This window comes from Hylaeus volcanicus, chromosome 5 (genome assembly GCF_026283585.1).
Source record: "Hylaeus volcanicus isolate JK05 chromosome 5, UHH_iyHylVolc1.0_haploid, whole genome shotgun sequence".
In the NCBI taxonomy this organism is placed as follows: domain Eukaryota; kingdom Metazoa; phylum Arthropoda; class Insecta; order Hymenoptera; family Colletidae; genus Hylaeus; species Hylaeus volcanicus.
Genome location: NC_071980.1, coordinates 5,376,679 through 5,389,135, shown reverse-complemented (window position 1 = coordinate 5,389,135; position 12,457 = coordinate 5,376,679). Strand labels below are relative to the sequence as shown.

At 44.4% G+C, this 12,457-nt stretch overlaps 1 protein-coding gene across 1 annotated transcript in view; it reads left to right on the top strand.

Annotated features, from left to right (window-relative positions):
• LOC128876400 (tyrosine-protein kinase Drl-like) overlaps window positions 1-12,457 on the top strand; it is a 71,033-nt gene that overhangs the window by 57,322 nt on the left and 1,254 nt on the right. The window contains exons 5-6 of the mRNA XM_054122732.1: window positions 5,385-5,589; window positions 12,157-12,313. Coding sequence (XP_053978707.1) covers window positions 5,385-5,589; window positions 12,157-12,313 — 362 coding nt within the window. The remainder of the gene's footprint in view (window positions 1-5,384; window positions 5,590-12,156; window positions 12,314-12,457) is intronic.

Sequence of the window (12,457 nt, the reverse complement as noted above, 5' to 3'; positions counted from 1 at the left end):
CGGAAGAAGACAAGTGTTCTCTGCTCCCATCGAGGGAAGAGCCAGGTCGTGAAGGGGTGGAACAGAGGCTGAGGATAGCGGTTTCCCTTCCTCCGGATCTCCTTCTTACGTCCTCTCCCGGAGGAGTCCTCTTCAACGGAGGCGCGTAGCCCTGCAATAAAATGTCGGCTGCCGTGCCAAGCGACCGACGGATCACCAGGGCTTATTGAAAGGATATTTCATGCGGACGAGTTCCTATCCAGCTTATCCACCCCCCAACGAATACCCCGCGGGGGTGGCAGAGATCTTCCCGCCGACCTTTTTGTCTCTTCCCTTCGGTGAACCGGGGTCCGGCGAGCCTCCGAGTTTACGAATCCACCCGGGGAATTCGCGACTGCTTTTCGCTCCGACTGGCTCGCGGGAAATGAGAACGCGCCTGACGATACGTGAAAACCCGTCAGCTGTGCGACTTTTACGAGTGACCGACCAGACGGGTTACTCTGCCTAAAAACAAATCGCTTTGGGTCTGTTGCATGTTTATGATAAGCTTGATAATTTTAGTAAGATTTATAAGACTCTTCTTGGTTGAATTGTATATTCAAGGATATGAACCGAGCAGATCACAATTTTTTGTGTCGCCCTCTTACCACCCATAAAGTACAAAGCTCGCTCCGGCTTGGCAAACTAGCTTCCTGCGGTTCCAAAAAGTGGCAAGGAGGTCAGACATATACTCGTGCCGAGAAATATAGCGGGGATTATGTTTTAATATTTCCTTAACGTAGGCAGGACACCGAGGGACACCATTCGCGCGTTAGGGGAGAATAGTTTCTTCATCGAGCTTTTATAATCCATTTTATGGTGCATACATTATGAAGTATGTCTGCTCAAGGATACCTTGCCCGAAGAAATTCTGGTAAAAGAAGATCCCAAGACAAAGTTTCGAGGAGGAGGAAACTTTTACTCTCTCCAGCCCTTCTTCGTCTTTCCTTTGGTCTAGCTTTCCTCCACTTTATGCAGACTTGTCATACTTCCTTTGAATATATTAATTCTTCCGAGACTTCCTCTACTCGCGATTTTATGCGCGATTTGCGCGGAAAGGATGTAATTCAAATCCTCGGAGATCCGTATCATCCAGTTTATATTCTCAATTTTTATTCCTCGTCCCTCACCGCCGCTATAATTACGAGCTTAGTGATTAAGCGCTGCTCTCTGGCGACGAAAAATTAAATACAGTCGAATTTCGGCAAATTAATTTTGTTTACATTGTAAGTTCATCGTTTACAATTTATTAACGAATCTTGTTTAATAAATTGGCTCGAAAAAGCAGCAACTTTTCTGGTATTTTTAAATTTAATTGTAAACTATTTTTTTGTGAATAAAATATAAAATAACGTTAATCTTTTTACATACGAATAGAAACAATCAACGTAGATAGAAGTAAAAATTCGCATTATTTTAATGATTTTCAGCAATTCTGTTTCTAAAGTAAAGCTTTCTAACCCGAGAAGTTTACAATTAGTATAAGAACATAGAATACATTTAACCAACAGTGTACGGCTATAAATTTGACAAGAAACAAGTGCTATTAACGGAAGCATCCCGCGAGATATTATACCCAGGAGCAAGGTATTCGATTAAAACCCTTATTAAGTCTAACTCTAATTAAGAGACGCTCGTCGCAATGGTCGTATTAAAGCTCGAGCGTACGAGGAATCTACTTAACGACAAGTACAGTGGAGAATCTCTCGGTTCTGTGTGTACATTAATTACGCATTCGGCGAAACGGTAGTTATTTCTGGTAGTGACGAGCCGAATGCGTTCTTGCGCGATTACACGATATCAATGGGATTAATTTCAGCGCGATGGAATTGTAAAAATTAGATCTCCAGACCTACGACCCGCAAAGCTTCAAATTATACTTGAATTACCCCACGACGGGCGAAATTAAACCACTCGAAGCAGAAAATTATCGCTGGTATCAATTTCCATCTTTTTCATTTCTGGCTGTTGCGCCTTTATAATCGTGCATTCGTATCGGGATGTGTAATTACTCAGGACCTTGATACTAAAAGAAGTAAACAATATCCTTGAAAATAGAATTATAAAAATGAAAAAGATATTTAATTATTCATGAATAATAAATTAGACACATTCAGTAATCATTGACACAGAATAATTTGCATACTCATTCACCACACCGTCAATAAAACCAGAATAAAAAAATAATTTACAAGAGCAACATACCTGATTCAACCCTCTATCGTTTCATACCAACACAAGACCAAAAAGGGTTTCATTTACCCTCTCGTTACCACGATCAGATCTGCACCATCGCCTTTCGTAATTGAACTTCCGTTATTTTTTAAAACCACTGGTCACATTGCAGGAATAGCTGGTACCCCAATAATCTCGCGTTTTAATACGCTCGCCGCTTCCATGGTAAGGAATCTTTATGGCATGGACATGGCTTGGGTACAAGTAGCTTCCCTTCCTTCCCAGTCTCGCTCTCGCGTCCTCTGTATCTCTCCCTCTCTGTCTCTTTTACATCGGCGAAGTCTCGGCACGGGCCAATTGTCTCTCGAGGGATATATTAGCTCTTTTGAGACTCTCCAGGCTGATAACGCGCGGGAAAACGAGGCTCCTGGATCCTTCTCTGCCCCTTGTTCGTTTCCCCCGGGGGCGAGACTGCAGATTTTACATCCGCTCGCTCGAGTAAACACAGCGCACATCCTTGCACCCTCCATACCCGTCGCCGCGTCGATCTCGACGCACAAAGGACGATTTTGGGGGTTCGACGGGAACACGATGCTCTCTGCGGCCGAATGCTCCGTTCGTGAACAGCGATAAGGATGTTTCTCTGACTTGCATTCTCTGCGTGGCTTGAACGGAACATACCGTGGCTAGCGTCCACTATTATTGATAATTTGTTGCTTGGATTTCACCTTTCTGTTTTGAAGCGAATATTTGTGGAAATTTGTGTTTATTTCACGACATCTTAATGAAAATGTTACGAATGGATTCGTAGGGTTCTCGCGATTAAAACGAATAGAAACACGACCACCATCGGAGCATTTGGATTGTCACGTGACTGACTTATTTATTTTAACCGAAAATAAAAAATCGTCCGAATAGGGTCGTGTTGGTACTCGTTCTAATCGAAAGCATCTCATCGATCAATTAACGTCATTCGCGCGCAGATATATTCAATAAATCGTACCTTCGATATAAGACCGAGACGTAAGAGAATTCCCGTCGCTATATCGAGTAGGCGTGGCTCTCCCAACGATTCCCCTCCACAAACGTGCGAATATGTTCGAAATAAACCGAACGAAACCAGACAAACACAATCTTCCAGTGCATACTGTGAAATACAGTCGCGAACCCGGTGATGCAAAAATCCACGTAACACCCCCAGGAACGTTTGAAATCGCCGACGCGACGCATTCCGCTATTCGTTCAGACTTTCCGCCGAATCGCGCCGGGGCGGATTTACATGTAATGCGCGAAACGGCCAATAAACTCAGGGAAATATCGGTACCGCCATTTCTCGGCGGATTCTCGCGCAGTATTTCAGTTTTCCCGGTATCTACGACGCCGTTTCTCGGCTTTCCCGGCTCCTATCTCGCCGCCTTTCAGGCCCTCCTCTCTAATATCGCGCTGCAAAGGGAGCGGAACCCTCTTTGAAAATTTTTCCCCGCGGGCTAAACGGTAATTTCACGCGCTGCGAAGACCTTCGACGGAATCGATCAAACGGGATACCGTATTCGGTAACTTTCCGGTATGCCAGTCCGAGAAAGAAAAGGGAGAATTTTCGGATCTATGGGCGCTTCGGGTCGTCTGCCACGGAAATTGATAAGCATGATCACAGGTGGAGCACAGGGGTTGAAGACTCGTATTTCAGACCTTCGATTTCGATAGTTTCGAAATATGCTTTTAACGTCTTATTCGGTTTGAATGCATTTTTATTTCTTTTTATCGTAGAAATTTGTCGTTAGAATTTTTATGGAGGGTTGAGGGTTTTAGATTACTCTGCCGCCGAGAATGACACTTTCTTAATAGTTACTCACTGAGATCAAATTCAACGACCGTTAAAATTGTTGAATAAATTTGTCTAGGTCTGATCGATAACGAAAGAGTTATGCTTGAAGTCTAGCGAGGCTTCGACAATCTACTCATGGAGCATACTTGATTTTCGGCGGAGCAAGTTTAAACCCGCTCGCGAGATACTTTCAAAGGGTCCCGTCAGACTTTCACCGTCGTCGCTGGTAAGAACGGGAAGGGTTGGGTAATCCTGGACGCATTACCAACTGTCTCCAAAGGAAATGTAAATTTCGTTGGGATACGAAAAAGTCGAGGACTACCTTATAGAAGATAATTTCTCATTGAGAATTATACGGCCGAGGACCGCAGTTTGGAGTAGTTACTGAAATATGATCACGGCCAGTCCCTCCCTCCCCGCCGCCCTACCCGTACGTTTTTATTACACGGGAGAGTGCATTCGCCAGTTTTTATTAAGTGCGCATAATGCCGCGACCCGGTAGAATCATTACTCGCGACGTCGCGGATAAATGTAATTCTTGTGCGAAATACGGAGAATTCTCGCGTAGACCTCCACGTATTATGCTCGCGAATGACGTATGTATAATATATACATTTCAATGTAACCATTAGGACCCGCCATTTATCCGTCCCGAGAGGTTGAAACGATCGGTGGAATTATTTGTAAAAACAAAAAAATACAAATATGAATGGAGATTCTCGATAATAGATGATTTCATTCTAAGGGAAAAAGTACAATATTAGAAATGAACGAGTTTCTGAAATAAAAAGGCAAACCTTAAATCAAGTGTTATGTCAGCAACATCATTTATACATTTATACGTCGTGCACATGAGAACCAGCACATCGAATGAAACTATTTGAAAGTAAGTGCAACAAATAGGTATTTATTGAGCAACCATCTTTATACGTGTCAACTGAATCATTAAATGAAAAAATATAAATAAAATTCGACATATGACCAACGACTCTCTCCAATACAAAATTTCTTTTCACCAAGATCGACCCCTAAAGTAACGATAAAAATAAAATCCCAGTTCTGAAATCGAGTTACCCTCCCTGCAGCGTGGATACAGGGAGGTCAAGCCTGTCCCATTGTCCTCGAAATGTAATCACCTCGAAGTCCACTGTCTCCTCGGTAAATTCTCCGCCGTGTCCTACGAGCTGCTAAGAAAACACGCCCTGGGAACGGAGAAGACAGACGAACCGCCCGTGGCATCGCGCAGCTACGTGCCACGGTTATTACTCGTGCTTTAGGACGATGCTGGCTGCGTGTCGTCCATTACCGAAATAATTAACCCCCGTGCATAATCATTAGATGGCTACAGAGACGTCTGTCCTTTCAGGAAAACGCTGCCCTGCTGCAGCTATTCAGCGGCAGACACCGGCGGCCTGGCCAGAAGTTCTGTTCTGGTTAGGGTCGACCCACGACCCGGAAGCGCGAATTCCGGAAGTTACGCGACCATTGCGGACCTGGAGCCACTCTATGCGAGGCCGTGCGGTTCCAGGGCGAGTTACTACGCTTCCAGCCATGTGACGCATCTCAGCCAGGTACGGTGCAGAATCATTTTCGCTGCAAACTTCGCGGAAGATGTTGCATTAAGTACCCGTACGCCAGAAACGCTGGAAGTCCGAAGTAAACGTTTAACCGGTTCTAGCCTGGGGGTTATAAGCTATCTAGGATTCCGAGACGGTTAGCAGCCGGAGCTGGAGAATTTTTGTTCAAAGAAAACTCGACGAGACTACGGAGAAATTCAGTACATACATAGAAATATTATATTAAAAAATAACGCTACTTCTCCATTGCGAGGTTAGCTCGAACCTGCAACGTTTCTCTTCCCAACGCGATCTTTCTTTCGATGACGGAAGTGGAGGAACCGCGATTCGACTCCTTGTCGTGCGTCACGCCTCGCCTTTCGTCTGGTGTTTCGTGCAAGACGAGAGGCAAGCTCAAAACTTTATCGAATTTGTGGCCGTGAGAGGGATGGGAGGCTGCCTTCTACCAACAACTTTCTCTTTCGCTCTCCAGGCGACCCTCGCCAGCCCTTCGGCTCTTTATTCAGCTATTCCGAGCCCGCCGACCTACAACCTTCGTGCAACCAAGCGAACGTACCTTGTCCACGAGAAACCGATACACGTGTAAAACCCTCCCTCTTCGTTATTTTCCCTCCTGATTCCCGTTGCTCTCGTCGAGCTTCTCCTTTCTACGCTGGGAGCGGTCTTTCTTTCAAGGAAGTTGGGATCTCTGGACTTTTGTCGTTAGGGAAACATATTGGTTCTTGGTTCCTCGCACGGAGAGTTAGGTTTTCTGTAGAGCGTGTCGATCAGAGGGTGAGAATCGAGTAGGGTACCTGAGGTGTATGTAATTTAAGTAATAATAATTTAGACGTTTATTTTTGGTACGTATACAACTTAGGTGGTGTTAGATTGATTTGTAAAATGATCGTTTAAAAAGTTTCACATCGACAATTCGTAAAATTTCAGAAAGAATTTATATATCCAATATTAAAAACTAGCGTCAAGACTCGATAACCTTTTCGTCCCACGCTTCGATTCATCAGGTCCTCTTGTCACGAGGCTTTTAAGCAGGAGCATATGTACACAAAGAGCTCATCCTGACCGGTGTGATCGATCATGAGTGCTCGAGGTTATCGAGCGAATGAAACGGCAATTTACAATTTTCATCCAGCTTCGACGTAAAGCAAACTGACGCGGGGAAATGAATACGAGGGTCATGGTTGCCTTTTTCGGCCTTTTACATCCTCGTGTTCTCCATTGAAGAATACGATCCCTCTATTCACTTCTGTCGCCGCCTTCCATCGGGGCACGCCCGCTTGGCTGATCATTTCGCTCCTTCGGTATTCAAATTTCAATTGATCGTACGAAATCGAACGATACATGGACGGAGGCTAGACGTGTCTCGATAAGAACTTTATCTTTGGTGTACTTTAAATTTGGTATTATTTGCAACAATTCTTCAGTGCGACTTTCAGGAATTGTTGTTAAAGATATTTTTTTAAATGTTGGATTAGGCGCATGAAATAATTGTCACAGGGATGACTATACGGTAGGAGTTATATTTCTCACTAATCGTGGAACGATTTCAATTGGGGGTTATATTAGAAATTATACATAAAATATGTCCTTAGTAATCCTTTTTACATTTTTATTACACTTCACTGTCGCAAAATGTATTCGATGCTTAAAGTAGGATGATTATACACTCCTCGATAAATCAAAGAAAAAACGCTATTCGAGAAACTGCACACAAACGCGTCCTCGAAATCAATACACGAGAACGCAATACCCGGCATCATTTGAAAATCCCGAGGACCCAAAGCGGGGAATTCCCCGAGAACATGAAACGACCAGGATAATAACCCTTCGTGCTCCACGGAGCTCGTTTTCCCGGTTCCCTGCGCGTTTCTCTGCCTTTCGCGCCGTGGAGACGAGGAACGAAAAAAGAAAATGGGGAAACAAAGATCGCGGAAATGTCGAATAAATATGCAATCGAGTTTGGAAAGAGCAGCTGACCGTGGCTCCGCTCTCGCGGCGCGTTCTAACCGTCATTTTCCCCTCGTGGAACGAGCGTTTTACGTTAATTCCCCCAGGAAAAAAGAAATGGCGCGCGGTATCACCTGAGTCGAGGGGATTCAAAGACGAAGTCGAGAGGGTTTGAGGCGGGAGGAAGGTTACACACGCGGTTACCTTCCTCCTACGACGGAACCCTACGCAACCAGAAACAGGATGAGGGGATGGGCGCGAGGGAGAGGGAGGGACGAGAGGGAAACTGGAAGTGAGTCCTGTGATTGTTTCGGCTTTGATCTTGGATCAATTTACCGGGTATACGCGTATGCCTGAACCCTTCGTCGTCTGAAGCGCCACCCTTCAGTCGGCGGACTCGTGCACCGACACGAAGAAACACGACGAGCCAAGTGTTTGTGCAAACGCATACAAACGTTGGACGCGTCGGATATCAGCGAGCGGGCAGGGTAATCGTTAAATGTTTGTGCAACCTTACGAGCAGGAGGATTTTATGCTCGTGGCTAGTTTGTGTCTATGCTGATATCGTGAATCGATGAGGATTGAAAGGGTTTGACCTAGTTGATGTCAGGAATCATTGAAACGATTTTCATGGAAGATTCAGTATTGATATCTTTTTAATTTCAAATGTGAAACAAGATGCAGGTTCAACAGTATACTACAAAGTTTGTACAGATATTATGGAGTAATAAATTGTAATCGCGTTAAAATGTTTCAAGTGGTTTGAACGCGTGTCAAGCGTCGGAGCTGAAACACTTACGGCGCAAACATGCCACATGCGCGTGATAGGTTCACAACATCGTCGCACTTCAGGTTTAATCATCTTCGGTCGTCTGCGGTGTCGAGTCGTTACCGCCGTCGCATTCTCGAGTATAGTCTTACACATGTTTCATAGAATAAGCGAAGCGTCTTCGTAATAATTTCGTCCGCTCTCCCGCACTGTTACGCAATGCCTGTCTGGAACTTCTACGAACAGAAGCAAGAGTTGTGTAAATAATTGAAGAGCTCAATTTCCGGACACCGTCGTGGATTAACCGTTTGTCCAAGAACGTATCAGGAAGAAGAAAGACGTCGAAAGCGATTCCTGTGGGATTTTCGTAGAAGTTAGCCGTTAGACGATAGAAATTTCCAACTAAAATGCATGCAGCTGCAAAGCTATGCATATTAAGGGGAAATCCGCCGCTTTAACCGTCCGAACGCGGCGACCGTTTCCTTAAACAAGAAGATACCTTGTTTTGGGAGCGGAATGGGCAACGTCGTTGTACGTTTATCCAGAGAATCGGGCGGAAAACGGGCGTCTGTTCTTGTACCGAAGATCTCCGGTAGACAGGAGCAGTAATAACTTCTTCGGCAATGGGATCTCAGGCGTATCGTTTTACAGGAGGGATAAGACGTTCCCAGATTACATGATTGGGTGAACTCGATAGCGGTGCGAAAACGGGTAGGAGGAACCGGCGTATTAGGGATAGGTAAGTTTCTCAAAAATGTTCAGCGTACACAGGGTATCTCTGAATGTTTGGCCAAGTTGGAGTGATAAACATTAAGAGTGTTCGTTCTGGTTAATCTAAACAACAAATGGAACGATTTTAATGGGATTTGAAATTGTTCCTAGCTTCTTTATCAAATTTTGTATAACATGGTATATGTTTGATTACCTTATTTCATTAGGATGTTCGTCATTGTACATGTTTACATCGACACATTCCCGACCAGCAGATATTTTACGTTTCTAATACCGAGTAGCGGTAGACGCTTTATCTAAAAATGTTCGAAATCATTACTAATCAATAAGTAACTAGTTTGTGATTTCAATCACCAACCATTTACGTTTCTTTCGAGCAGCTTCGTGTGCAAACGGCCTAATTAGACAACATAAGTTTTGTCTCGGCAGATCGCTGAAATTCCACACTGTGCGTCGAATGGAAAGTTGGCCGGGGTAGCTCTTGGCCTGGGTGTCCCGAAAATGAAGCTTTTAGAGTGGCCGACCGGCAAAACAAACGGCGATGTTTGACGAGACCCTCTCGCTAAATAAATCCAATTGCTGAACCGTGCCCATCCAGCAAAAAGTTGGTTGCTGGCGCCGTTAAATCAATAGCGCGATTGTGATTGTATAAAAGCGACTCGTCAGTCTACATTCATTACAACAGAAACATTCGCCGCCGGTTCGATTTCGCTACCTACCATTCGTTTGCCGCGGCAATTACGAATCTGTTTCTCCCTCCTTTTTTGCTTTTTAACTAATAGCAGCGCGCGGCGTTAATTATGCACCATGCGTTGCTGCGAGCGATTCGTCAGTTTTTTTCATTTCCCCCCGTTTATCGACGAACGATTCCGCGCACAGTAATCAATCGCGGCGAACAAACACTCGACGAACGATAGCAATCAACACCGAATGGCATTTATTCTTCATTTTCTGTCATAATATTTGATGGCAGCTTGATAGCTCTGCGGGGCATCTTTGCGTTTCTGGGATTGATCACATGGTGCTTGGTCCGTGTTTTTCTTTGTACTGTAGACTTTGATATCGACGCAGTAATTGTCTCTATGGGAGTTTAAACGCAAAGTCGATTGGCCCATTGTCGACAGAAATAACAGTAGTGGACAAGTGATGCTATTCAAGCTGTGCGTCATGTTTTGAAGCAAGTTTAATGAGATCCCTATTCCTACACGGTTTAGCGTATGTGTTATGTTTTCTTGTGTAGCTCAACAAGTTTAATGAGATCGCTATTGTTACGTGGTCCACGCTGTACGACATGTTTTCACCTATAGCTGAACAAGTTTAATGAGATCCCCATTATTACGTGGTTCACCCTGTACGCGCGTCGTATAGTTTCACGTATAGTTCGACGAGTATAATAAGATCCCCGAGGAAGTGGTCTGAACGTGGACGAGTGGCAGGAGATGAGGGCGATTAGACTATCGTTTAGATCTACCGTTCGTTCCAGTAGGTGTCATGTGATATTGTCCAGAGCAAGCAAGGCAATCAGCAGATGGAATGAAAAAATAAAAATAAAATAAAGAAAGCAAATAAAGGTAAAGGAATGATAAAGCAACCGAAATTTACAGACCAATGTACCAGTGTCCCTTCGAGCAGGTCGCCGTGTTTGTTTCGCAAACTATATCAGCAACGTGAATAAACTACTGCCTCTCGATTTTGTTGTAATCAAGAAAATAATACATTTTCTCCGTTGCAACAGTTGATTCGTTTCTCTAGTCTATTTACACGTTCAAGCTTTTGTTCGTGAAATGAAAATTGCCTCGTGACACTTTTACGAACAAACGTGGGGACGGATATCCAGGGGAGAAGAACAAGATGGACTCTCACGCGGCAAAACGAAGGGAGAAACGAGAAACACGGAATGGAGAAACACTCGAGACGACGAAAGCTGGGAAACAGCAATGCGAAGGGGAGAATCGCTTGAGAACATAGTTGGTTTTTTTATTTTTTATTGCGACTGCGTATAAAACTACCTCGTTGAAAATTGCCTACGTAATAATCACAGTGTCCGATAAGCCTTGGTATTAGCATTCGCGTTCCCACCGAATGGTACTGCAATCCCTGTTTGCATGTTCTCGAATCGGTTCCACTCGCTTCCATCCATTCGGGGAAGGTACGCGTTCTTTACTATGCTTCGAGCTGTTTTATCATTGATTAAAACTAAACCTAGCGTCTATAGAGGCTTAAAAGTCACCTGTACGTTTCAATATGAATATAAGTTGTCGATTTTATTTGTAATTGAATGAATACTTGATGATTCTTTAAATTGGGTATCTAGAACAGGCCTGGCCACTCTTGTCATTGTGATGGGGAATACCCCATTATTTTACCCCATCACTGGTGGTGCCACTGTAACACCATCGCACTAGTTCTCGTACTCGTCGTCCCCTGAAATAATTACAGTCAACCTCAATTTTAAAATTGTAATCGTCGAGTTGCTTTTCGGCTTGATTGTCCTTGCCATTATCGGGCGCATGCGTTCGCGCAAGCATGTACACGTGGGCGTGTGCAAATGGAACGGAGGAGGGTTTGGAGGCAAAACTCTGGAAAATTGAAATTAATGAATAACCGGGCTACTGGCTCCCGCCTGGAAGCTTTCCCCAGCTCCAGTGGCGCGGGAACCGACGGAAAAGCCACGTTGAACAAAGGAGAACCCCGCCACGACGGGAACGACGATATAACGACGACGCTTTTTGCCAAGGGTTCGTTCTTTTCTCTTCTTGGCGCTTCTCGTCCTTCGGGGACCTCGCGAACTCCTTCGTATCCTGTTACGGGCGACAAATGCTTTTTTAATGAGTTCCTAGGCGAAGGGATTCCGTGCTCCGCGATGAATTATGCGCGCCACGTGTGTTGATTCAGGTCTGGTAACTGTTGGAAAATTGTTGGAGAAATTCTTGGGAGTTTGGGCGCGCGCAGATTCGAATCCTCTGATACGGTGTCTTTCGAACTTCAGTTTCTCAGTTTCTTCGTCGATAGGTAACCGATTTGTCGGGCCCTGAAATATAATTAAGTAGTCGTTTCTGTTTAGTGTAAATAGACACTTGAAAAATTGATTGATTTTATTTATTAATTTGCAGTCGACCGATCCTTGCGACAAGGCCAGGGCACTGGCTGTGTCGAGGTCCTCGTTATACTGCCGCAATCTCGTTCAGGAGGGCACATTTGGACGCGTTTATAAGGGCACCCTGGATCTGGCTGGTCGGGACCAGGAAGTCATCATAAAAACAGTGACAGGTACAATATTGTCATTTTATGCAATATTAAAGTATAATTCCATCTTAGATTAATTAATACCATTCAAACGTGCGTTTCCTTAGCGCCCATACATGGCAGCTCGAGATCCACACACTCTAGATTATCGACGCACAGTAAAATAGA